General features: G+C 43.7%; 1 protein-coding gene across 3 annotated transcripts in view; it reads left to right on the top strand.

Moving 5' to 3' along the window:
• Nucleotides 1-23,567, top strand: part of CACNB1 (calcium voltage-gated channel auxiliary subunit beta 1) — a 76,866-nt gene that overhangs the window by 37,705 nt on the left and 15,594 nt on the right. For all 3 annotated transcript variants that reach the window (XM_081343815.1, XM_081343817.1, XM_081343816.1), the window contains 2 exons: nt 17,856-17,978; nt 18,758-18,894. In XM_081343815.1, the coding sequence (XP_081199941.1) occupies nt 17,856-17,978; nt 18,758-18,894 (260 nt within the window). The remainder of the gene's footprint in view (nt 1-17,855; nt 17,979-18,757; nt 18,895-23,567) is intronic.

The raw sequence follows: 23,567 nt of genomic DNA, 5'->3' as shown, positions 1-23,567 counted from the left end.
TTTTTGTCTTCCTGGAACCTGGATGAAGGTGATGGAGCCTGTAATCCAAATCATATGGAGGACTTCACCCTGAGGAAGCAGCTATATTGTTCATGGTTTTATTAAAAGCTCTGTCTCATTTCTCAAGAAACAAGGTAGTTCAGGTCACCAATATAAATGTGGCGATCACTTTGTGCATCTATAAATAAAATGGTGCTATATCTGTCACCGCATTAGAGATGATGACTTGATTGGAGTATTATGTTGAAGGGCATGTCAGATTTAAGTGGCTATATGCTGTAGCAGCTATTTTCCACCACAAATTAAATCTCCGTTTCTATCCCTTTTGTTCTGCTCATCTAGAGCACATGCATTACCTTGAAAATATTTCAGATTAAATTCAGCTTTCAGATGCTTAGGGTATCTCGTCAGATTAGTTTACAGATGCCTCCAGAGAACTGGAATAATAGGCATCCATATTGCCCTATTGCACGGGTCGGCAACCCGCGGATCCAGAGCCGCATGCGGCTCTTTCAGCCATCTCCTGCGGCTCCCAGTCCTCTGCCATGTACAGTCCAAAAAAAAAAGCGGGACTTAAAAAAGTTCAACCAATTAATTCAAACTTCTCATGGGAAAAAAAAACTTGCGAAGCTTGAATTGATTGGTTGAAGTTCTTTGGTTTGTGGGACTTCTCACAAGCTGTTTGTGGGACTGCCCACAAACCTCTTTTCTTCCTCGGCAGCAGTGGAGGAAGAGAAAGGAGGACTGCTGGATAGGTGAGTGGGTTGGCCAGATGGGGCGTGCCAGGGAGGGGGAGTTCTGTGTGTGTGTGTGTGTGTGTGTGTGTGTGTGTGTGCGCGCGCGCACGCGTGCCTCCAAATCCATTCATTGCCAAGCTTTCTTCCCAGTGAGGAGGGTCTGCTAGAAAGAGGGGATTTAGCAGCTTAGTTGGTCAGCCCACAAGCTTTCTCTTACCAGTTTTGCTGGATGAGGAAAGATGCAATCCCCTTTCCCGATCTGTACCCTCCCTAATACCCATTGGGCACCACTCTGTCCGTTAGAAGGAAAGAAACCAAAAGCCACCCCTTTGACGTTCCTCCTTCCAAACAGGGAACCTTTGGGGGGAGGAAAGGGTGAAGCAAACGCACCCCTCCCCCAACCATTCCTTGTAGAAGAAACTAAGACTGATCAGCCGCATTTATTAGGAAGCGGCCCCTCTATTCTGGAGAGCCAGCAGGGCCCCTGCTTCGCTTTTCCTACATCAGCAGGGCTGGCACTCCCTTAGCCTGGAAAAAGAAGAGTAAAAAACTCAAAACGATGGTTCTTGCTAGCAGCAGGGAGCTGTGAAGGTTGGTGAGTCGGGAGAAACGGCCGGGGGGCAAGGTGGTGTCGAAAGAAAGGGATAAAAGGAAAGCTTTTATCTCGCTCTCTCATTCACTCACACGTTCCTCGGAAAAGCTTCTCTTGCTCTCATTCTCTCACATTTTGCTCTAAAAAGCCTCTTTTACACTCATTCACTCACACTTTGCTTGAAAATGCTTCTCTCTCGCTCTCACTCACTCACCCACCAACTCAAAAGGCCAGCTGCAGCACCTCCATTGACTTCCATGGGAATGCTTGGCAATGAAGGGACCGATTAAAACCGCTCCCGCTAGTGCTGCCACTGCTAACTTTTACATTTGCTGCTTGGTTCCGATGAAACCGGAGAATCCCTGGATGCCACTGCTGGGGGTGGAGGAGGCTGCCCGGGTTCGGCCGTAGTGGAAGCTAATGACAATAGCGGTGGAGGAGGCGGCGAGAGAGATGCTGGAGGTCTGCCGCATCTCCATCAGCCTCCGCCTCCCCCACAGAAACAAATCCCTGTGCCGGCCCCCATGGCAGCAGTGAGCCCCAAGGACTGGGCAATTGCTCCGATGGTGGTGGCTGCTGTTGGGACAGCCTAATGTGCTTGCTGAGATGCTGGAGCATCTTTGGCAGCTTTGGCGGCAGGAGTAGCAATGCCTGCCAGTCGGGCGGAAGAAACAGGAAGGTTGGCGGTGGCAGCAGCTGCTGTTGAGGCAGCTTAGTGCCCTTGCTGAGATACTGGAGGTGTTCAGGCCCGGCAGAGCCACAGCACTCCTGGCTTTGGCAGCAGGAGTAGCAACGCCTGCCTGCCAGGTGGAAGAAACAGGAAGGCAGCAGCGGCGGGGTGTCCGGTAGGCAGTACTCGGCAAGTGGGCATGGCCGATGCACCGGCAGCTCCCACCCCTCCAAATACTAGGCGCTGCTGCCTGGACACACCGCTGCTCCTGCCGCCACAGCTGCCAAATATGGGGAACACGGCAGCTCCGCCAGGCCTGGACCACCTCCAGTATCTCGGCAAGGGCACTAAGCTGTCTCAACAGCAGCCACCACTGCTGCCACCAACCTTCCTGTTTCTTCTGCCCAGCAGGCAGGCATTGCTACTCCTGCCGCCAAAGCCACCAAAGACACTCCAGCGTCTCGGCGAGTGCACTAGGCCGCCCCAACAGCAGCAGATGCTGGTGGAGTGATTGCCCGGTCCTTGGGGCTTGCTGCTGCCATGGGGGCCGGCATGGGGATTTGTTTGTGCAGGGGAGGCAGAGGCTGATGGAGATGCAGCAGACCTCTAGCGTCTCTCTTGCCGCCTCCTCCACCACTACTGTCATTAGCTTCTGCTACAGCCGAACCCGGGTAGCCTCCTCCACCCCCAGCAGTGGCATCCAGGGATTCTCCGGTTTCATCGGAACCAAGCAGCAAGTGTAAAAGTTAGCAGTAGCAGCACTAGTGGTAGGGGTTTTAATCGGTTCCTTCATTGCCAAGCGTCCCCATGGAAGTCAATGGAGGCGCCGTGGCTGGCCTTTTGAGTTGGTGAGAGAATGAGAGCGAGAGAGAAGCATTTTCGAACAAAGTGTGAGTGAATGAGAGTGTGAAAGAGGCTTTTTAGAGCAAAATGTGAGAGAACGAGACAGCGAGAGAGAAGCTTTTGCAAACAAAACGTGAATGAATGAGAGCGAGAGAGAAGCTTTTCCAAGCAAAGGCGAGTGAATGAGAGCGGAGGGGGCAGGGCAGGTGCATGTCTCGCTTTAGGCTCCACACTTCTGTCAAGCATCTTGTTCTGTGCATGCGCGCCTATGCGCACCCATTTTTTGCGGCTCCCAGATTTTCCTTTTGTGAGGGAACCAGTTCCGAGTGGCTCTTTCACTGTTTCAGGTTGCCGACCCCTGCCCTATTGTAAGCCAGATTAATTTATTATACTTAAGTTATTTCATTCTCTTGATCTTTATGGTAGAAGAAAGCTAATATGCTTTGATAAATTAGTTTCAGAGAACCTTCTGTGTTCATGCAACATATTTAACCAAGTCAGTTACACATCTGTCAACTACTAACATATTAAATATGGTTCATTTGTTGATTGTTTTGTTTTGCTTTTAGCATGTTTTATAAACCCAGACTGTTTGGTTAATATATTGTGCAAATCCAAAAATTGGATTAATTCATGAACCACATTCTACATACTATTTGAACATTGTTTAGATTTCCTTATTTAATTAAATTAGGCTGGTATAGCTAACAGGCAAATACCTTTTTGGCAACGGCCTCTGAGCTATGGAACTTACTCCCCAAAGCCTTCGTTTTTGTACAGCAATTACACCCATTCAGGGATCCTGAGACCCTATTTATAGTCATTCATACCTTGACTGTTCATGCTTCAACTATTGCAACACATTCTATGTAGGACTAGCCTTGAAGACCATTGGAAGCTACAATTGTTCCAGAATGCAGCAGCACAAATAATTATAGATGCCACTGTTTTGCAAGCCACACTGGATTTATGTAAACTTCTAGGTACAATTCAAGATGCTAGTTATCATCTATTAAGCTCTTTATGGAACAAGGCAGATTATTTTTAAGACTACTGAATTCTAACTTTGACAGATTCTGATTATGTCTGTCCTTTTTAGAAGATCCAGCATAGTCATACTTCTAGTCCTCTTCATCAAACAATGCATCTAATGGGACCCAGCTTTTGTTGTGATACTTGCCTTTTGGAATACTTGCCTTTTGCTGTGACTTTAAACTGTTCCTCTGGGTTTTTTTAAAATTTTAAAATATTATTATCTTTTAAAGGGAAAAAAGATGACATCAAGCTGTCAGATTTTAAATACCAGAGTACCTTGATTTTCTATTTACACTGAACAACACGCTCCTCAAACATATTAATCTCTGCACTACTCTAGCAGTTCTCAAAAAATTTTTGTTTTTCATTAACAGTTAACTCATATATCTCCTATGGGATGATCAAATAACACACACACACACACCCAAGGTGGGAAATATGAAACAGGCACTTGAGGTCATGCCATATGAGGACAGGCTGAAGAAACCTGGGAGGTTCAATATGGAGAGAAGAAGAGAGGGGAGACGTCAAGTTCTAATACATGAAAGAAAGACATTGATTCCCATTACTGCAGAAATTATGGCCAGAAATAATGAATACAAGTTGAAGTTACCTAGATTTTACTTAACTACAATGGGAAACTTCCTGTTGGTAATATCTATATATTTCCCATGTATGGGACTATATAAAGAAAAAACGTATGAATTTTCTGTAAGGTGCTTTTTTGGAGTGGTCTCCTCTACAATTATATAGTCTTCTCTCATTCCTTGCTGTCATGCAGTTGGAACCATACCCTTTCCCCCTGGATTGTACCGTGCAGATAACCTGAAAGAATAGCTACTTTCTGGACTCTGAGGTATATGCAAATCACTACAAACTTCCACTTGGTTGGATGATCTTCCTTAGTTAGGCTTCAGAAAAGTTCCAAACCAATTTATGCAGGCACAAAAATGCCTCATGGCTGGCTCAGCTCAATTCACTAGATTCAGTTAAAATGAGTTGGAGACATTCATAGTTCAGTGCATGGATCCAGCCATTGTTTTAGGATATGATCCCACAATTGTTATCCCATTGCTCCATGTTAAAGTATAGCAATTCTTATAAAACCAATCAATTCATATAACTACTCCAAAAAGGCTCTAAACGGCTATATCACTTGCAAGTAAGCAAGATCCAACTTATAAAGAACCTATAACCTGATTTTTAGTAGGATATCAGGATCTGGGTTATCACTCAGGGCTTTTTCACTTTTTTCAGAATTCTATTGATGTTTATCTTATCATATAATAACCTGCACTAAATCATCCAAATGATTCTTCCAGATGAAAGATTCCATGTAACTCAATATTATATCATATATGATATATTATTACCTATTCTTTTCCAAAATATATGGTGTAATTTTCTATAAAATCTAGTAAAAAGCTAGCTTTCTCATACACCTTGTGACTTATTGGGGGCATTTAGAAGTGGGCACCATCTTGCTGATGTGAAATAAGCAACATTTCATGTATTAAAGTTTATGTTCCTAAAAGACTAATCTGGAGGGCTGCATCACAGAACTGCAGGAAGTGGTAGATGGGCCAAATGTTGTAGGTTGAACATTTTTTTCTCTTGATTGCGTCCCCTCTGTTTTGTAGAATGGGGAAAGCACTCCTTATTTTTATCAGAGTTAATCTCATACTTTCTCACATGCTTTGTCAGTCCATTTTGTTTGTCTGTTTTGCAAACAGTATTTGAAAATAGGCTAAGGATATATTACAATCGGTAACAAAATGAAGATACCACCTACGTTTTGTATCTAATTGATTAAAGGATCATGAAGATTATATTTTCTGTGATACTATTTGGTTGTCTTGCCTTCAGTTGTATGGCTTTTTACCTCTCTTGTTTATCCCAGCCTTACATTCTACAGATTGTTTATTATCTTATCTAAATGGTTATTTTTTGCATACTATTATGCTATTGAACCAGTGTAATGTGATAATAAAGATGTGGGATTGAGATGTGGTAAAGCCAAGTTCAATTTTTACTCAACAAAGATGTTACTAAGTGATTTTGAACCAATCATTCTCTCTCAGCCAAACTTTTCAGGGCTATGAAGATAAAATGAAGGGATATGCCACTTTGAATTTGCAAAAAGATCTGTTCAATTACAGATTTTCATAGTAATCTCAAGTTTAAATGTAATACCTGGGTCTTCTAACCTCCAATTCAAAGAGATTGGCCCAAATCTAGGCAGTCTCCACATTCTTTGCAACGAGCTTCATCCCATCTACCATTACAAATTCCTGGCTGGCCAGTCATCTGCAAATTTATTAGGCTAATGGCATGGTGACGCTTTATCAATTCAGGAGGTGGATGAATAGCTTTAGTAATATTTCTTATTAATTGAAATGGCTAAAGCAAAGCTACAAAAAACATGAACCTTTGCTGCAGATTGGCACAGTACCAAGTCTTGTCTCAGCACCTGTTCACCACAGGTATTTCACAGTTGCTATTTTCCAAGCACCAACCATGAATAGCAGATCCTGCTCACAATAACTACAGAAAGTAGCCTGAGAAGGATTAAAGAAAACTATTGTTGATCTATCAGCAGCATGCGTTAAAACAGCGATTGGAACTCTGTACAGTACTTAATTATGTTTGGGGGGAAAATAAAAACTCAGACAATAAGAGCTGCTATTTCTCTATACCATTTGTTATTGGACTGATGCTTTTAAAACAAACAAACAGTAAAATAATATTAAGAAAGAAAGAAGCAACCAGATTAGTTGGCTCAAAGGAAAATATGATTTACAACAGTGTTTTTCAAGTTGGCAACTTTTAAGATGTGTAGACTTCAACTCCCAGAAACCAACATGCTTCTGGGAGTTGAAGTCCACGTATTTTAACGTTGTCAAGTTTGAAAAACACTAATCTAAAAAAATAGGTTCTCAGATTTGTTCTTGGGTTTGCGATGGTGACTGATAACTTGCATGGGTATCAGTCTGAAATTTTCTTGATATGATATGATATTGAAGCAGTGCCTCTATTTTTTTGGGAGGAAGGAGGTGGAGGGAGCTTCTGGCCAGCTTTGTCTGGACTCAGAAACTAGACAAGGTTGGGACCTGCTCTGTACAAGAATGGGAGATCTCCAAGGAATATAAAGCCTATAAAGTACCCTGAGAATTCAAACAAACATCTTGGAGGTAAGTGAGGTTCCAGACAGTTGCCAAGAAACATGCATAGAGTTGGCCAGGAAGTCAACCAGAGTTGTGGTTTTATCATTTGGAGGAGATTTAGGACATCACTTGAAGGGATTAAAGATTCAGATTTTCAATTTGTTGTTTCCAGAAATTTGTTGCTTTAATGGAATTTATCTTGATTAAGTGTGAATGATTCGTTTTTAAAAATTTGTTTATAGATATGAGATAAGACATGAGAAGAAGAGTTTTAAAGAAAATGACAAGTTATTGGGTAAAATGCAGAAAAGAATTATGAAAATGATTTACTTGTTTAAAGTGTATTGGCATAGGCATCGGTATGCACTCTTAATGGATTCTTGCTCATTAAGATTGAAAGCTGAGATTTCGCTATTTGCCAATAGATAAAAGATGAAATGTAGGATGATGAGAGTTTTGGTTGAAATATTAGAGAAGTATTAAGATATTGAAAATGTTTGTACTTGTCTTAATGAAGGGGGAAGTTATTTCTCCCTATTTTTTTTCCTTCTTTTTTCTGTTTTATACCGGTATGTATTTCCCCCTTTCCCCCTTTTTTCTTTCTTACCTATGTATCTGATGGCAGTCTTTCCAGCAGATTTCTGTTAGGGTCCTGTTCATGACAGCAATTCATGACAACAAGTATCCTTATCGTAAACTATCAGATTTCTAAAAAGGAGGCTCCCTTTGGCTGCAGCCTCATGATTTTGACAGATGCAATTAGCTAATGAAGTCTCCTAGTCTCCTTCTGTTTCAGCTTTTGGCGGATCCTGTTGCTTCCTTCTTGCAATTAGGATGTCTAGAAGCATTTAGGCAACTGGGCTGGTCCAGCTTTTTTGCTGCCAGGATGATCTAGGAGAAAGAACTGAGTAGGAGTGGTGGGCACCCAGAACATTCCTAGCTTTCTGCTTGGGCTTCAAGCCAAAAGTTTCTCAGTTTCAGATTAACCCTGGGGCCCCATAGGCAGTGGTGGGATTCAGCTGGTTCGCACCACTTCAGCAGAACCGGTAGCTACTTTTTTGTTGCATGGACTTCCGGAAGCAGCATCCACACAGAGAACTGGTTCTTCACATATTTGAATCCCACCACTGCCCATAGGGGTCTGAAAAGTCTTGGCATCAGGTGTGCTTTGCACTAAGAATGATGGTGTACTTTCTTACCTGTTTCTTTTGCTACTTGGCCTCCGGGATGAGGAGAGCTCAAGTGTTGTTTTTCATTTTTATGTAGCATCATACTAATTAACAACCTGAAAAAGCAGATACAAAACAATTACATTTTAAAATATGGAACAATATTTATATACCCACCCACTTATCATGATTCAAAAGGATTAGCAATGTTGATAAAATAACTCTTTACTACCAAAATTCACCACATAACAAAACAAAAAACTGAGGAAAATGTCTGGAAATGTATCTCATAATCAAAACAACTGCAAGAAAATTGGAAAGGTTCCTAAAAGTTCAGTCCCATGGGCATTGTACACACCAATGCAGCTTATTCTACTAGTTAGCTATTATGACACAGTCAGCCAAATGTTTAAACTGGATTTGGCGTTTTTATCCATCTATCAAGTCCTTCCCGAGGACCTGGGACAGGCAGACATTTTTCATGGTGTTAGTGGTATGTTGTGAGATGTAAGCTGTTGCAAGTAAAGCTGTCTTTTGCAATTGACTGATGGTGATTTTATCAATGCCAATGGTGGTGGTGCTCCAAATATTTTGAGGTCAAGGAGCCTATTACTATTGGTACTATCTTTGCTTTCTTCTGTCACAGACATTCTATTTCTATTTACAGGTCTTTGTATTTTGTGATTTTCTCCACTTCTTTCTCTTTTACAGGTAGTCCTTGGTTTATGATCCTGCTTGGGCCTAGAATTTCCATTGTTAAGTTGGTGCAGTCATAGGTTGAGTCATCATGTCACCAAACTCAATTTTACAACCATTTTTGTAGTGATCACAAAGTAAATCACCATGATTATTAAACAAGTCATATGGTCATTGGATGCTGCCACCAGTCATAAATGTGAATTATGCCAAGCACCTGAATTATAATCATGTTTTGGTGGGGATGGTGAGATGGTTATAATTGTGAGGACGGGTAGTAAATTACTTTTTCTGAGAGTGTTGAACTGTGAACCATGATTCTGTAGTAAGTTGAGGACTTCCTGTATTTTACTATTTCCACACTGTTTTGTCTTTCTTTTGGACAATTATTAAGTCTGTGTGTTATGTGGCAAGTCCTTGTCTGTTTGGATTCTAACGTTCCAGAACATTTTAGCTTCCTTATTTTTTATTATTTTGTCTGTTTTATGATCACACCTCTAGGCAAATGGCCTTTCTTGAAGACATTTGATGCACCATTGTTGCTATTTTGTCATGCCGTTGTTTCTACTCAGTCTATGCGATCCTCTTGCAGCAGCTATTATAACTAGATGTTATAACTATATATAACTATATAAATATAACTAGATGTTATAACAACTATAAAGCAGTTTTTTCAGCTCCTTTCAGAGGTAGCATTTGCTGAATGTTGCTGTTTTTTCAACCTGACGTTGTACACATTTGTCCTTAAGGCTTAGTCTTGTACAGCCAGAATTAACTGCTCTATTTCTTCAATAATTAATATAAACATGCTGTGATGATTCCTTTAACGACATCAAACATTAATATCTGCCTATCTCAGTTTCTTGGGAAAGACTTGATAGGTGAACAAAGATGTCAAATCCAGTCTGAACGTCTGGCTTACTGTGTGATGAACCAAAATAATAACAATAATGTATATTTTACTGACTTTAGTAATTTAGGCTATTTTTGCATATCATGAGGAAGGGCAGCATAATAGATAACTTTAATCAGACAAGGGGCACTTTTCTTAAAGGTAATTGCAGGAGAAATATACATATCTAGTGAATATGGCTGAAGCAAACAAGGGGTGATATCGGAAATGAATGGGAAAAAGACATTCTTTTTTTTATTGAAAAGTTTTACAGTACATTTTATCTTTAACAATCCCCCCCTCCCTCCACCCCCCCTACCTAACCCTCCCTAACCCACCACCCATTCCCCCCCCCCGACTTCCCAGAGCTAAGTACAAGGTATAGAAACAAAAAACAATCATAAACATCCATATGCTAACAACAATAAACTATTACGTCTATCACACTCTAGCTCAAATAAAATGACTACAAGCAATACTAATATTACATAAAAAAGAGAAAAAGAAAGAAAAAAAAGAAAAGAAAACTTATTCAAATGCTAAGTGAAACTTTTTAGTCCCATATTTGTTCTGGATATAATCAATCCACTTTTTCCACTCCATAATATAACGTTCTTGTGAATGATCCTTCAAATAAGCCAAGATCTTTTCCATTTCCGCCAGGTCAGAAACTTTAAGAATCCATTCTTCTATAGTCGGCAATTCCTCCTTCTTCCAATATTGACCTATTAAGAGTCTTGCTGCTGTGATTAAATTCAACATCAACTTAATGTCCACAACAGTAGCATCTGTAATTATACCCAATAAAAACAATTGCGGACAAAACTTTATCCTTTGCTTGAAGATCTTCTGCATATTCCACCAAATTTTTATCCAAAAAGCCTTAACCTTTTTGCAGGTCCACCATATATGAAAATACGTTGCATCTTCGCCACCACATCTCCAACATTTAGGTTGATAGTTCGGATACATACTTGCAAGCTTTTTAGGATCTAAATGCCATCTATAAAACATTTTATAAAAGTTCTCCCTTAGGTTTTGGGCTTGCGTAAATTTTACGTTCCTCACCCAGATCTTTTCCCACGTGTCCATTGTAATAACTTCTTGAATATTCTGAGCCCATTTTATCATACAATCTTTAAAAAGACATTCTCTCTTACACACACACCCCTCTTCTGTCTTTCCTCTGTGGCAAACTGAGAAAATGACAAGTATTTCTTACCACAAATTAGCACTCATTACCTGTAGTAAGCTTATATTGAGAAGATGAAGGCTGGGGAATTCTGGAAGCTGAGGTCCACGTATCTTAAAGTTGTCAAGATTGAAGAACTGTGTAGTGTATGCTGGGCTGGCATTCACGTGTAGCAGCTGCATCAGGAAGCGCGGAGCTGGACAGCTCCGTGCAGGAACTACGTTCGGCGGGAAAGCTGGATTTAAAGGGATTGGACGCCTGGCTGGTGGGAAACCAGGGTTCAAACCTATTGGTCAGGCATTCACCTGGGCAGGTATAAAGCATGCCCAGGTAACCGTTGTCTGGCAGTTCAGACCACGCTACCACCAATAAAGATTATACACACACCTACGCCTGCGTCCCATCGATCCGCGAACCTGACTTAACAGTGGCAACGAAGGTGGGATTTTGTTTCGATTAGCGGTAAGACACCTGCAGTCAGCCACATCGTCAGGTAACTCGCCTGAAGTCGAAGCAGGACCGGTTGGATCGGACGCAATGGATCAGGTCGGTCAGGCTCCCGTTTTTAACATTGCTCAGCCAGAAGAGTGGGAAGCATTCGTGGGGCAGCTGGAATTCTTCATGAAGGTTAACCGCATTACTGAGGACAGCATGAAAGTTGCTGCACTGCTCAGTACTTGCGGAAAGGACATTTACAACCTGGCAGTGGGGTTGTGCTCGCCAACAGCCATCGGTGCTGTGACTTACGGTGACCTCATTGCCAAACTGAACCAGTTCATAAAAAGAGACCAGCAGCCGGGCAAATCAGCATCCGCATTCATAGCTGCAGTCTGGCAGGTGGCTCGTCTATGCAACTTCAAAAATCTAGAGAATAGGCTGCATGATCGAATCGTTTTCGGACTCAGGGACCGGAGGTTGCAGCAGAAATTGTTCGCCAAACCGAGCCTGACCCTCAAGATAGTCCAGGAAGAAGAACTGGCCTGGGAGCTAGCAGAGAAACCAGAGATGGGCAAAGCCAGCCACAGCAGCCCGAGCACCACCATTCATCAGACGAGTGGATCCGGAGGAAGCAGCGAGGACGGACTTGCGGCAGAGGTAGATGCACCTGAAGGCAAAGGTAGATGCACCTGAAGGCAGAGGTAGATGCACCTGAAGGCAAACCAACCATCGGGGCAGCGGGATAGCCCGAGGGGTCAATGGTTGGCAGCCACCGCCACCTGCCAGGAGAAGAAATGCTTCGGATGCAAGTGTGGCGGGTCTAAACAACGATGTGCAGGGTGCAGAGGAAATCATAACCGAGCCACCTGCAAATTCAGGTCAGCCAAATGCAGAGCGTGCAAGATGGGACACATCGCATCCATCTGCCAGAGCTGAAACCGCGACAATCTGCATGAGGTGGATGCCGAAATTCACCTGCCGACAGGTACTGGGGCTCTGAATCATATCGCGCCCATCAGCTACACCAAGAGCAGATGGGCAGTTTGTAACACGGGGGCTTGCCAATTCTTCACCCCCAAAATCAAGCTAGATGTGCATCTTCAAGGGGTTCCCTGTAAAATGGAGCTGGACTCCGGCTCATCAGTCTCTGTCATTTTTTTCGAGACTTATACCGTATATACTTGAGTATAAGCCGACTCGAGTATAAGCCGAGACCCCCAATTTCACCCCCAAAAACTGGGAAAAGTTGTTGACTCGAGTATAAGCCGATCCGCCGTTCTGCATGCCTCGGAGGCTGGATCCGCGCTCTGCAAGCCTCTGGGATCCTGGGAGGCCTAATGCAAGCACCAGCCCGCCTGCCTCAGGTCTCCCCCACCCCCAGATACTGGGCTTCAGCACAGCTGGCTGTCTTGCCAAAGAGAAACATCTGGGAAGGAAAACCCTGTCTTACCTCTTTCCCAATTCTGCCTCTGCCCTTCCTCCTACCAAGGTGTTCTGGGACTAGTTCCCTAGCCTTTTGGAGCTTTTGGTGTTCGCCCATCAGCTGTCTACGGGGAGGCAACAAAGCTGCCTCTCTAGGCTTTGAGAAAAGGCCCCTTGCACAAAAGGCAGCTTCAGGATGAGCTTCCAAAAACCCTTTCCTTCCTTAACGCCCTCCCCACCTTCCCCCAGAAAGCCATATTTCTTTTTTTTTTATTGAAAATTTTTATTGAAGTTACAATATTATCCCCTCCCCAACCCACCCCAGAACCCCTCCCCCTCCCCCATATTTCTTCAATAACAAAAACATAAAAAGCTGGTTGGGATGTACTCGCTGATTTCCCCCCCCCCTTTTTTTAGATGCTAAAACTAAACTCTCCCTCTGCCTTCCAACCAATATCCCTTTTTAAAATCTTACCTTGGCTCCAGATGGAAGAGTAGAGGAACTAAGCTAGTAAGGAGAGAATTTTTTTCTGCAACTTTTTACTCCTGAAGTAGTAGTAGTAGTAATAGTAGTAGTAGGGATAATAATAATAAATCCCTAAAAGTTGTGCCAGAAAATGGAGGACGCTGGGTCTTTGCAAGTTTTAGCTGTCTGTCAGACTGCCTGAAAAGGGCGGCCTTCAGGCAGCCAGGCAGACAGCTAAAGCTTGCAAAGACCCAGCGTCCTCCATTTTCTGGCATAACCTTCGGAGATTACTTTAAAAAAAAACAACAAAAAAAACCTTCAGAGGAAAAACAGCTGCAGAAACATTTTGTCTCCTTGCTGGCTTGGTTCATCTACTCTTCAGCCAGGAGGGAGTCCAAGGCCTAGAGAAGGAGAGCTTTGCAGCATCCCTATGGACAGCTGATGGGCAGACAGCTGAAAGAAGCAGGCAGGCAGGGCGCGGAGGAACGGAGACCTGCAGGTCTCGGACGGCGGTGGCTTGGGAGAGGTGCGCGCGATCCCGGAAGCACCAAAGCCTCGGCCGCGCACAAGTCCTCGGTAAGTTTTTTTGTTGACTGGAGTATAAGCCGAAGTGGAATTTTTCAGCCCAAAAAGTGGGCTGAAAAATTCGGCTTATACTCAAGTATATACGGTAAGTTAATTTGCAGCCGGAGCGGCCAGCGGGTTCCCTTGAGGTCATCTAGCATCACCCTAACCAATTTTCAGAACACCCCAATACAAGTCCGGGGGGAGGCTACCTTTTCTGTGCGGTACAGGGAGTTCCAGGGGCCCTTGGATGTCCTAGTGGTCAAGGGACAAAGGACCAGCCTGCTAGGGTTAAACTGGTTTCAAGCGCTGGGAATCCGCATTATTGGAATCCACCAGACCCAGGTTCTCAGCATCAAGTCCGTGTGCAAGGCATTTGCAGACGTGTTTGATGAAACGCTGGGCAAATACACGGGACCACCAATCGCGTTCAAATTAAACCCCAGCATCCAGCCCATCCGAATCAAACCCCGGAGAGTACCGTTCGCATTAAAACACAAAATTGAGCGGGAACTCAACAAGCTAGTCACGCAGGGAGTTTTGCAGCTGGTCAAGGGAGCTGAGGGGGAAACCCCCATTGTGACCCCACTCAGAGCAAATGGCGAGGTGAGGATCTGCGCTGATTATAAATGCACAATCAATAAAGCATTAAACCCGCACGCGTACCCAGTGCCCACGGTCAGCAGCATCCTCGCATTGCTCCAGGGAGGTGCTATCTTCACCAAACTGGACCTCGCTCAGGCTTATCTGCAACTCTCAGTCAACCCAGAGACCGCCGATGCACAGACTATAGTAACCCACAAGGGGGCGTTCCGGGTAGACCGGTCGCAGTTCGGAGATAGCGTAGCTCCAGGCATCTTTCAGGAGGTGATGGAGCGAACGCTTAAGGGTATACCAGGGGTATGCCCATACTTCGAAGATGTTCTCATTGCAGGGGACTCGGAGGAGATTCTGGTAGAATGACTGCAGGCTGTTTTAGGGAGATTTTGTGCTGCTGGCCTCAAGCTCAAAAGGGAAAAGTGCAGCATTGGGGTGCCAGAAATGGAATTTTTGGGGTTTAGAATTGATGCTCAGGGGGTTCACCCCACAGCATCTAAGGTGCAAGCAATCAAGGAGGCTCCCACACCTAAAAATAAGGCGGAGCTGCAAGCTTTTCTGGGGTTACTCAATTTCTATCATGCCTTTTTACCCCACAAAGCATCTATTGCTGAACCTTTGCACAGTCTACTGGACAAGCACACCACATGGAACTGGACCAAGGTACATGACACCAGTTTCCAGGCCCTAAAAGATCTGCTAACAAGCAATGCCACAATCACTCATTTCATAGAAAACAAACCAATTTGCATTGCATGTGATGCATCCCCTTATGGGGTGGGGGCTGTGTTAAGCCACTTAGAGGGGGATGGCAAACAAGTCCCTATTGCATATTACTCCGTGACATTGTCTGGGGTTGAGCGTAACTATGCCCAAATAGACAAGGAAGCCCTGGCAATAGTTGCTGGAGTAAAGAAATTCCATGACTATTTGTATGGTAGGAATTTCACCATTTTCACAGACCATAAACCATTACTAGGCCTGTTTACAACAGACAAGCAGACCCCGCAAATTCTGTCACCCAGAATGCTCCGATGGTCAATTTTTCTATTGGCTTACTTGTGCAAATTAGTGCACAAGCCGGGCAAGGAAATGGGCCATGCTGACGGTCTAAGCAGACTTCCTTTAAACCATACAGAACCAGATCCTGCACCAGCAGCCCAAATATTAGCCATCCAGGGACATTGCAGCCAAAACACCAACAGACAAGATCTTGAGTAGGGTCCAGACGTGGGTAAACACGGGGTGGCAAGACAAATCCCCAGGGCTGGAATTCACGGCATTCTTCACCAGGAGGCACGAGTTGTCCACACACAAGGGTTGCCTATTGTGGGGATGCCGGGTTATCATACCAGAGGAACTGAGAGACAGGGTCATTCACTCACTACACGAGGGTCACCCAGGGGTGGTACGAATGAAGGCATTGGCAATGAGCTACCTGTGGTGGCCGGGCCTTGACAAGGACATTGAGGGACAGGTAGCTGGTTGCTACACCTGCCAAAGATCTCGGCCAGAACCGCCTCATGCCCCAGTCCACAAGTGGGAGGAAACCCACACACCCTGGTCCCGAGTCCACATTGACTATGCAGGTTCTGTTAATGGCCAATCATTCTTGGTAGTGGTGGACAGCCACTCCAAATGGTTGGAGGTGGTACCTGTGAGTAGCATGACCACAACAGGGACTGTCCAGGCGCTCAGGGGACTCTTTGCCACACATGACCTCCCCGATGTATTGGTCTCTGATAACGGTTCACAATTTACTTCCTCGGAATTCCAGGCGTTCCTGAAGACCAATAGAATTAGACACGTCACATCCGCTCCCTTTCACCCTTCGACCAATGGCTTGGCTGAACGCATGGTGCACACCACAAAGGACACACTGAAGCGCATCATCCAAGGGGACTGGAAACAACGGTTGGCCAAGTTCTTACTACAACAACACACCACACCCTGCACCTCTACCGGAAAAAGCCCAGCGGAACTTCGGTGGGGCAGGCGTCTTATAACCACTCTTGACAGATTACACCCAGACAGAGTGGCAACGGACGCTGAATACCCAAAGACCCCCTGAGAATTCTCTAAGGGGGACTCCATATGGGCAAGGCACTACGGCTCTGGTCATGTATGGGTGCAGGGGGAAGTGGTTGAGAGAACAGGCTCATTGTCATACATTGTAAGGGTGGAGGGGGGCCTCCAATAGGAGACATGTTGACCAGCTCAGGTGACAGGCCCCTGAAAAAGTTGAAAAGGCCCCAGCCAGTAACAGCCAGGAGGAGATTCCCGGACCTGAACTCAGTCAAAATGACAAAGGGGGCACTGAGGAAAGGGGAGTGGCTGCCAAATCTTGGTCGTGGGGACAATTCCTACCCCATCAACATCGGGACAATCATAACGGGGCCATGACACCTTCCACTGTACCAGGGAGCCCTCATAACTCCAGGTACAAGAAGGTCAGTCACAACGTCACACCTGGAACATCATCACCGGTACCTGGGGCTCACCACAACCTCAGGCCTAACAACTCAAGTTGCAACACCTCGCCGGTAGGGGGGAACCCCTGAGGCGATCTAGCTGGTCCCATAGGCTTCCTGCTTAGACTATGTGCAGACTTGAGGGGGGGCACGGGGTTTTGGGGGGGCAATTTGTACATAGTTATGTGGGGGAAGAATTTGAAAATTATGAACTCATGGGGCATTGTCTATTCTTATGGGGGAAGGGGTGTAGTGTATGCTGGGCTGGCATTCACGTGTAGCAGCCGCATCAGGAAGCGCGGAGCTGGACAGCTCCGTGCAGGATCTATGTTCAGCGGGAAAGCCGGATTTAAAGGGATTGGCCACCTGGCCGGTGGGAAACCAGGCTTCAAACTTATTGGTCAGGCATTCACCTGGGTAGGTATAAAGCATGCCCAGGTAACCGTTGTCTGGCAGTTCAGACCACGCTACCACCAATAAAGATTATACACACACCTACGCCTGCGTCTCATCGATCCGCGAACCCGACTTAACAAACTGTGACATAGATGCTAGATTGATAGATGTGCAAAGTTAGTTGGAGGATTATATTTCTGTGCTACACAGATTACTGAGGTGATGTTTATTGATCTCAAGAAATCTGTTTCAGTCATTCAGTCCTCTGAGCTCTGGGATGTCAGTCTATTCTAGATAATCAATGGCAAAACCTATCTTTGCTGTTAGAAGTAACTCATTCATACCAGCATCTTCCTCTTATATGGCTATATAAACAATTTTATGTATTAGTTTTTAAACTGAGAAGTTGCATAATTTATTTTCCATGTTAGACAGTAGCTTCTGGATCTATAGGCTGTGCTCATCTCATCTCTGCTTCTCCATCAAAGTGTTTTTGTTTGTTGTTTTGTAGACCAAGCCAGTAGCATTTGCTGTGAGGACAAATGTGGGCTATAATCCTTCTCCCAATGATGATGTGCCAGTCCAAGGCATGTCTATTAGTTTTGAACCCAAAGACTTCCTTCATATCAAAGAGGTAAGATGTCCAGATGAGGTAGCAGAAACAATCTGATGAGGAAATGTAAGGGCTCACCCCAATCCCAATGGTTATAAAATGTACAGAGCAGGGTTTCTTAACCAATGGAACTTTTACTACTGGTCCTATCTACAGTAGTAATAATCTGGGTGGGGCATGACTCCCACCCTTAAATCAGGAAACAGAAAAAGAGAGTAAAATGAAGCAGAGGCATCAGTCTCCCATACAGCATGCAAAGAGAAGGAATAATTTGTACATTGGACTAAAGAAAACGTATGAGAGGTTTGATTTATGACTTAAGAAAACTGAGAGGTGCCAAATTAAATATAACCAATGTCTCTTTCTTGTCCCCTCTCTCCTTTTCATTATTTGAAATTATTTGTCATCTGGGCTTACATAAAATTGCTCCCACAGTAGGAAGCGCTGCTTCAGCCCTGTTAGATCTCATTTTATAGTTGTCAGTATAATTAATAGTATGAATGCATCTTTTATGTTCTTAAAACTTATGGTACTTGATCAATACAGAAAAAGATTTTTGTGAACATGTACAACATGTCTAACACACATACATACACTATATCCTTGTTAGAGAAAGTAGACATTTGATGTTTAGCTAAGGGGAGACCCAGAGTGATTAGTGGGTTTATGATATGAAAATTTGAAAACCATAGTATTTATCAATGGGTAACAAGGAGCAACCCAGAATGGCTCTCCTCTCTCTTTTCCACCTCATTCATTTTATGTGTTTTATATATTTGTTTCTGTTTTCTCTGCTACAGAAATACAACAATGATTGGTGGATTGGACGTCTGGTCAAAGAAGGTTGTGAAGTGGGCTTCATCCCAAGCCCGGTCAAACTGGAGAACATGAGGATGCAACAGGAACTAAAGATGAGACAACATCGGCTTAGCTCAAGGTGAGATAGGATGAGACTGGATGGAGGAGAAGGAGGAACTACCTTGCAACTCAGTGCTCCAATAGTTGATTTTAAAAGTTTTGCTTTTAGAAAAGCTAAATCCTTGGTGTTTTATCTGATCAAGAAAAACCTATTGTCTTTCACTGTTTTTCAATTTTATCCATAACCATTTGTTACTCCTGACTTATGTTAGCTGAAGCTGAAAGTACTGTTAATAGAATCCAAGAATATCTGAAAGGCTGCAAGTCCACTATCTCTGAACTAAAGGCCCAGGGAAGTTCTACACCTGATAACTTTAGAAATGTTTTCGACCTCAGTCTGTTAGCAATTTAGCAATTCAGTGTGCTGCCCCGCTCCCCTCCCCATTATTGCACATACAGCAAGAGTCTACAGTCAAACCACCACCCCCCAACAGGTTCTCATAAAGCACCCCCATTGCACAGGTCTGGATTCTGAGCTCAGAAGGGCAAGTAACTGAATCCCATAGGCACACAAAACCAGGAAAGTAGTCCATGAGTCAAACAGATCAGAATACACAGCATGAGCACACAAGGCACAGAACTTGGCATGTTGCTCCAGCAATGGAGGGCAGGATTAAATAGGCAACACCAGTGTAGCCCTTCATGAGAGGCGAGGTTGCGTCCTCATGAGTAGTCTAGATGACCAGCATTGTGCCTGTCTCCTCTCTGCTCTATGTGTCATTGGATTGGGAGGAGGTGTGAACTCCGTTCCTCCTCATTGCTAACGGGTAGCAGCTGCTCCCAGTCACACCCAGAGCCTCCTGGCCAACTTGCTGCAGCTGTGGCTCGCCTCCCTCAGCCTCAGCCTGTCATTAGTCCAATCGACCAAGCTGAGGCAGCTCTGTCAGGCTAGTGCTCTCTGAGCCCTGATCCTGACCAACACTCGGCTCCGTGCTTTCCTCTGCCAACTCAAACTTCCCCTCCTGCCTCTGAACCTGCGTCCAGAGAGAGGTGGGGGGGGGGGGAATCCATGAGAATTCTAAAGTAGAATAATTTTTTGAAGGTGTTAGGGTGGGAATGTTCCTAGTGTTTCTCCACCTGTTCTATTACCTGCTTCTAATCATATGGGAAAGCAAAAGACTGGAAGGGCACTTGGCCTAACTTAATACAGGAGTGGTTTTTATAATTATAACTGCAGATTATATACACACACATGTGAGTTAAAAATAGCAATGAGATAAGGCTGAGACAATCTTAATTAATTTATCTTACTATTTGCCCTTGCAGGTGAGTATAAGCTTCTTGAACTTTTAGATTTTCCATCAGTAGGCAAGACTAATTTCAAATTTCCTGACAAAGGCTTTGGAGAACAAAGTACTAGAGATGCCACAGGGGGGTAATCAGACACATATCATGTATCGGGTTTTTTTCAAACTTGACAATTTTAAGATGTGTGGACTTAAACTCCCAGAATTCCTCGGGCAACATGGGAGTTCATCCACACATCTTATAGGATCCAATCTTGGTCGGTCACCAGAACCAGAGGTTTAGTCTTCCGAGCTTTCAGACTTATGCTGGAACCCATCCTCAGGCAACTTCTCTCTCACCAGAATGTGTGTGACACCTGTGTGACAGACATTCCCTGAGAATGGGCTCCAGCATCAGTCCAAAAGTTTGCAAGCCTAAATCTCTGTTCCCAGTGACCAACTCAGATTGGATCATGCAACATTATTCTTGGACACATATATTTGCCTTCACACATCTTAAAATTGTTAGGTTTGTAAAACTGCAATATAGAGAGATTGGGTTGAAGATTGGTTGGACAGATGTATAGAAATAGTTAAATGTGAAAAGTGCCCTTACAGTAGTTATATTTGAAGAATTTAGTTATTTTACTCTTCCTGGAAATTCAGGATACTGTAATTTTTTTAATGAAGTTATTTATTTACTTAGTAAATTTCTATAGTGCCCATCTCACCAAGTGACTCTGGGCAAGTTATATATGCACTCAAATCATAGCACCAAACATATTATTCCAACAACATCAACCCTATCCTATAAATATAAAATTATTCATATGGTGTCATTTGTGTCAATTTATATCATGTGGATAATTGCATAATTGAACAAATGATGTAAATATTTTTGTACAATCGATGTTAACAAAACTGAAGGATACAGTGGAAAGGAAGACAAGTTGAGGAAAGGAAAGAGGTTGCACTACTTTTGTTTTGGCCATTGTTGTTGTTGTTGTTAGTTGCGAAGTCGTGTCCGACCCATCGCGACCCTATGGACAATGTTCCTCCAGGCCTTCCTGTCCTCTACCATCTTCTGGAGTCCATTTAAGCTCATGCCTAATGCTTCAGTGACTCCATCCAGCCACCTCATTCTCTGTCGTCCCCTTCTTCTATTGCCCTCAATCTTTCCCAGCATTAGGCTCTTCTCCAGTGAGTCCTTCCTTCTCATTAGGTGGCCAAAGTATTTGAGTTTTAGCTTCAGGATCTGGCCTTCTAAAGAGCAGTCAGGGTTGATCTCCTCTAGGACTGACCGGTTTGATCGCCTTGCAGTCCAAGGGACTCGCAGGAGTCTTCTCCAGCACCATAGTTCAAAGGCATCAATTCTTTGGCGCTCAGCCTTTCGTATGGTCCAGCTTTCACTGCCATACATTGCAACTGGGAAGACCATAGCCTTGACTATACGCACTTTTGTTGACAGGGTGATGTCTCTGCTTTTTAGTGTGCTGTCTAGATTTGCCATGGCTTTCCTCCCCAGGAGCAAGCGTCTTTTAATTTCTTGGCTACAGTCCCCATCTGCAGTGATCTTGGAGCCCAGGAAAATAAAATCTGTCACTACCTCCATTTCTTCCCCATCTATTTGCCAGGAATTGAGAGGGCCAGATGCCATGATCTTGGTTTTCTTAATGTTTAGTTTCAACCCAAGTTTTGCACTCTCCTTCTTCACTCGCAACAAGAGGCTCTTTAGTTCCTCTTCACTTTCTGCCATTAGAGTGGTATCATCTGCATATCTTAGGTTGTTGATGTTTCTTCCGGCAATCTTAATTCCAACTTTTGATTCATCTAGCCCTGCCTTTCTCATGATGTGCTCTGCATATAAGTTAAATAGGCAAGGCGACAGTATACAGCCTTGCCGGACTCCTTTCCCAATTTTGAACCAATCATTGGTTCCGTGTCCAGTTCTCACTGTTGCTTCTTGGCCCACATATAGGTTTCTCAAGAGACAAATAAGATGGTCTGGTATGCCCATCTCTTTAAGGACTTGCCACAGTTTGTTATGATCCACACAATCAAAGGCTTTAGCATAGTCAATGAAGCAGAAGTAGATGTTTTTCTGGAACTCTCTAGCTTTCTCCATGATCCAGTGTATGTTAGCAATTTGATCTCTAGTTCCTCTGCCTCTACGAAATCCTGCCTGTACTTCTGGTAATTCTCGATCCACATACTGCTGGAGTCTAGCTTGTAGAATTTTAAGCATAACTTTACTAGCATGAGAAATGAGTGCAATGGTGCGATAGTTTGAACATTCTTTGGCACTGCCTTTCTTTGGAATTGGAATGTAAACTGATCTTTTCCAGTCCTGTGGCCACTGTTGAGTTTTCCAAATTTGCTGGCAAATTGAGTGTAGCACTTTTACTGCATCGTCTTTTAAGATTTTGAATAGCTCAGCTGGAATACTGTCACCTCCACTAGCTTTGTTGTTGCTCAGCTTTTCTAAGGCCCACTTCACTTCACATTCTAGGATGTCTGGCTCGAGGTCAGTGACCACCTCACTGTGATTATCAGGGATATTAAGCTCATTCTTGTATAGTTCTTCTGTGTAATTTTGCCACCTCTTCTTAATCTCTTCTGCCTCTGTTAGGTCCCTGCCATTTTGGTCCTTTATCATGCCCATTTTTGCATGAAACGTTCCCTTCATTTCTCCAATTTTCTTGAAAAGATCTCTGGTCCTCCCTATTCTATTGTTTTCTTCTATTTCTTTGCATTGTTCATTTAAGAAGGCATTCTTATCTCTTCTAGCTATTCTTTGGAATTCTGCATTTAATTGGGCATATCTTTCTTTTTCTCCCTTGCCTTTCGCTTCCCTCCTTTCCTCAGCTATTTGCAAAGCTTCCTCAGACAGCCATTTTGCTTTCTTGCATTTCTTTTTCTTTGGGATGGTTTTGGTTGCTACCTGTTGTACAATGTTGCGAACCTCTGTCCATAGTTCTTCAGGCACTCTGTCTATCAGATCTAATTCTTTAAATCTATTTGTCACCTCTACTGTATATTCAACAGGGATATGATTTAATTCATACCTGACTGGCCTAGCACTTTTCCCTACTTTCTTTAATTTAAGCCTAAACTTTGCAACAAGAAGCTCATGGTCTGAGCCACAGTCAGCTCAGTTTTGGCCATTAGGGAGTCCTATTTAGCATCTTCTACAAGGTGGACAACCAAACATTCTCCATCAATGATTCAGCTTGGTTTTCCTAAAAATGGCCTTGCATGACCCAGTAGAAGGATGACCCAGTATGTTAGAAATACTGATCTGACATATTTTGAGGGCAGTGATTGAGGAAAACTGGTTTAAACAAAAACAAATTTCTTTAAATTTTGAAAACTACATTGAGTCATACAATTTTAAGAAAAAAATAGCTTGTACAACCTTAGAACAGAGTTAAAAATATAGAGCTTATAACTTCTCTGAGTAGAAACT

Source organism: Vipera berus, assembly GCF_964194415.1.
Source record: "Vipera berus genome assembly, chromosome: Z".
Classification (NCBI taxonomy): domain Eukaryota; kingdom Metazoa; phylum Chordata; class Lepidosauria; order Squamata; family Viperidae; genus Vipera; species Vipera berus.
This window is presented reverse-complemented; position numbering and strand designations above follow the sequence as displayed.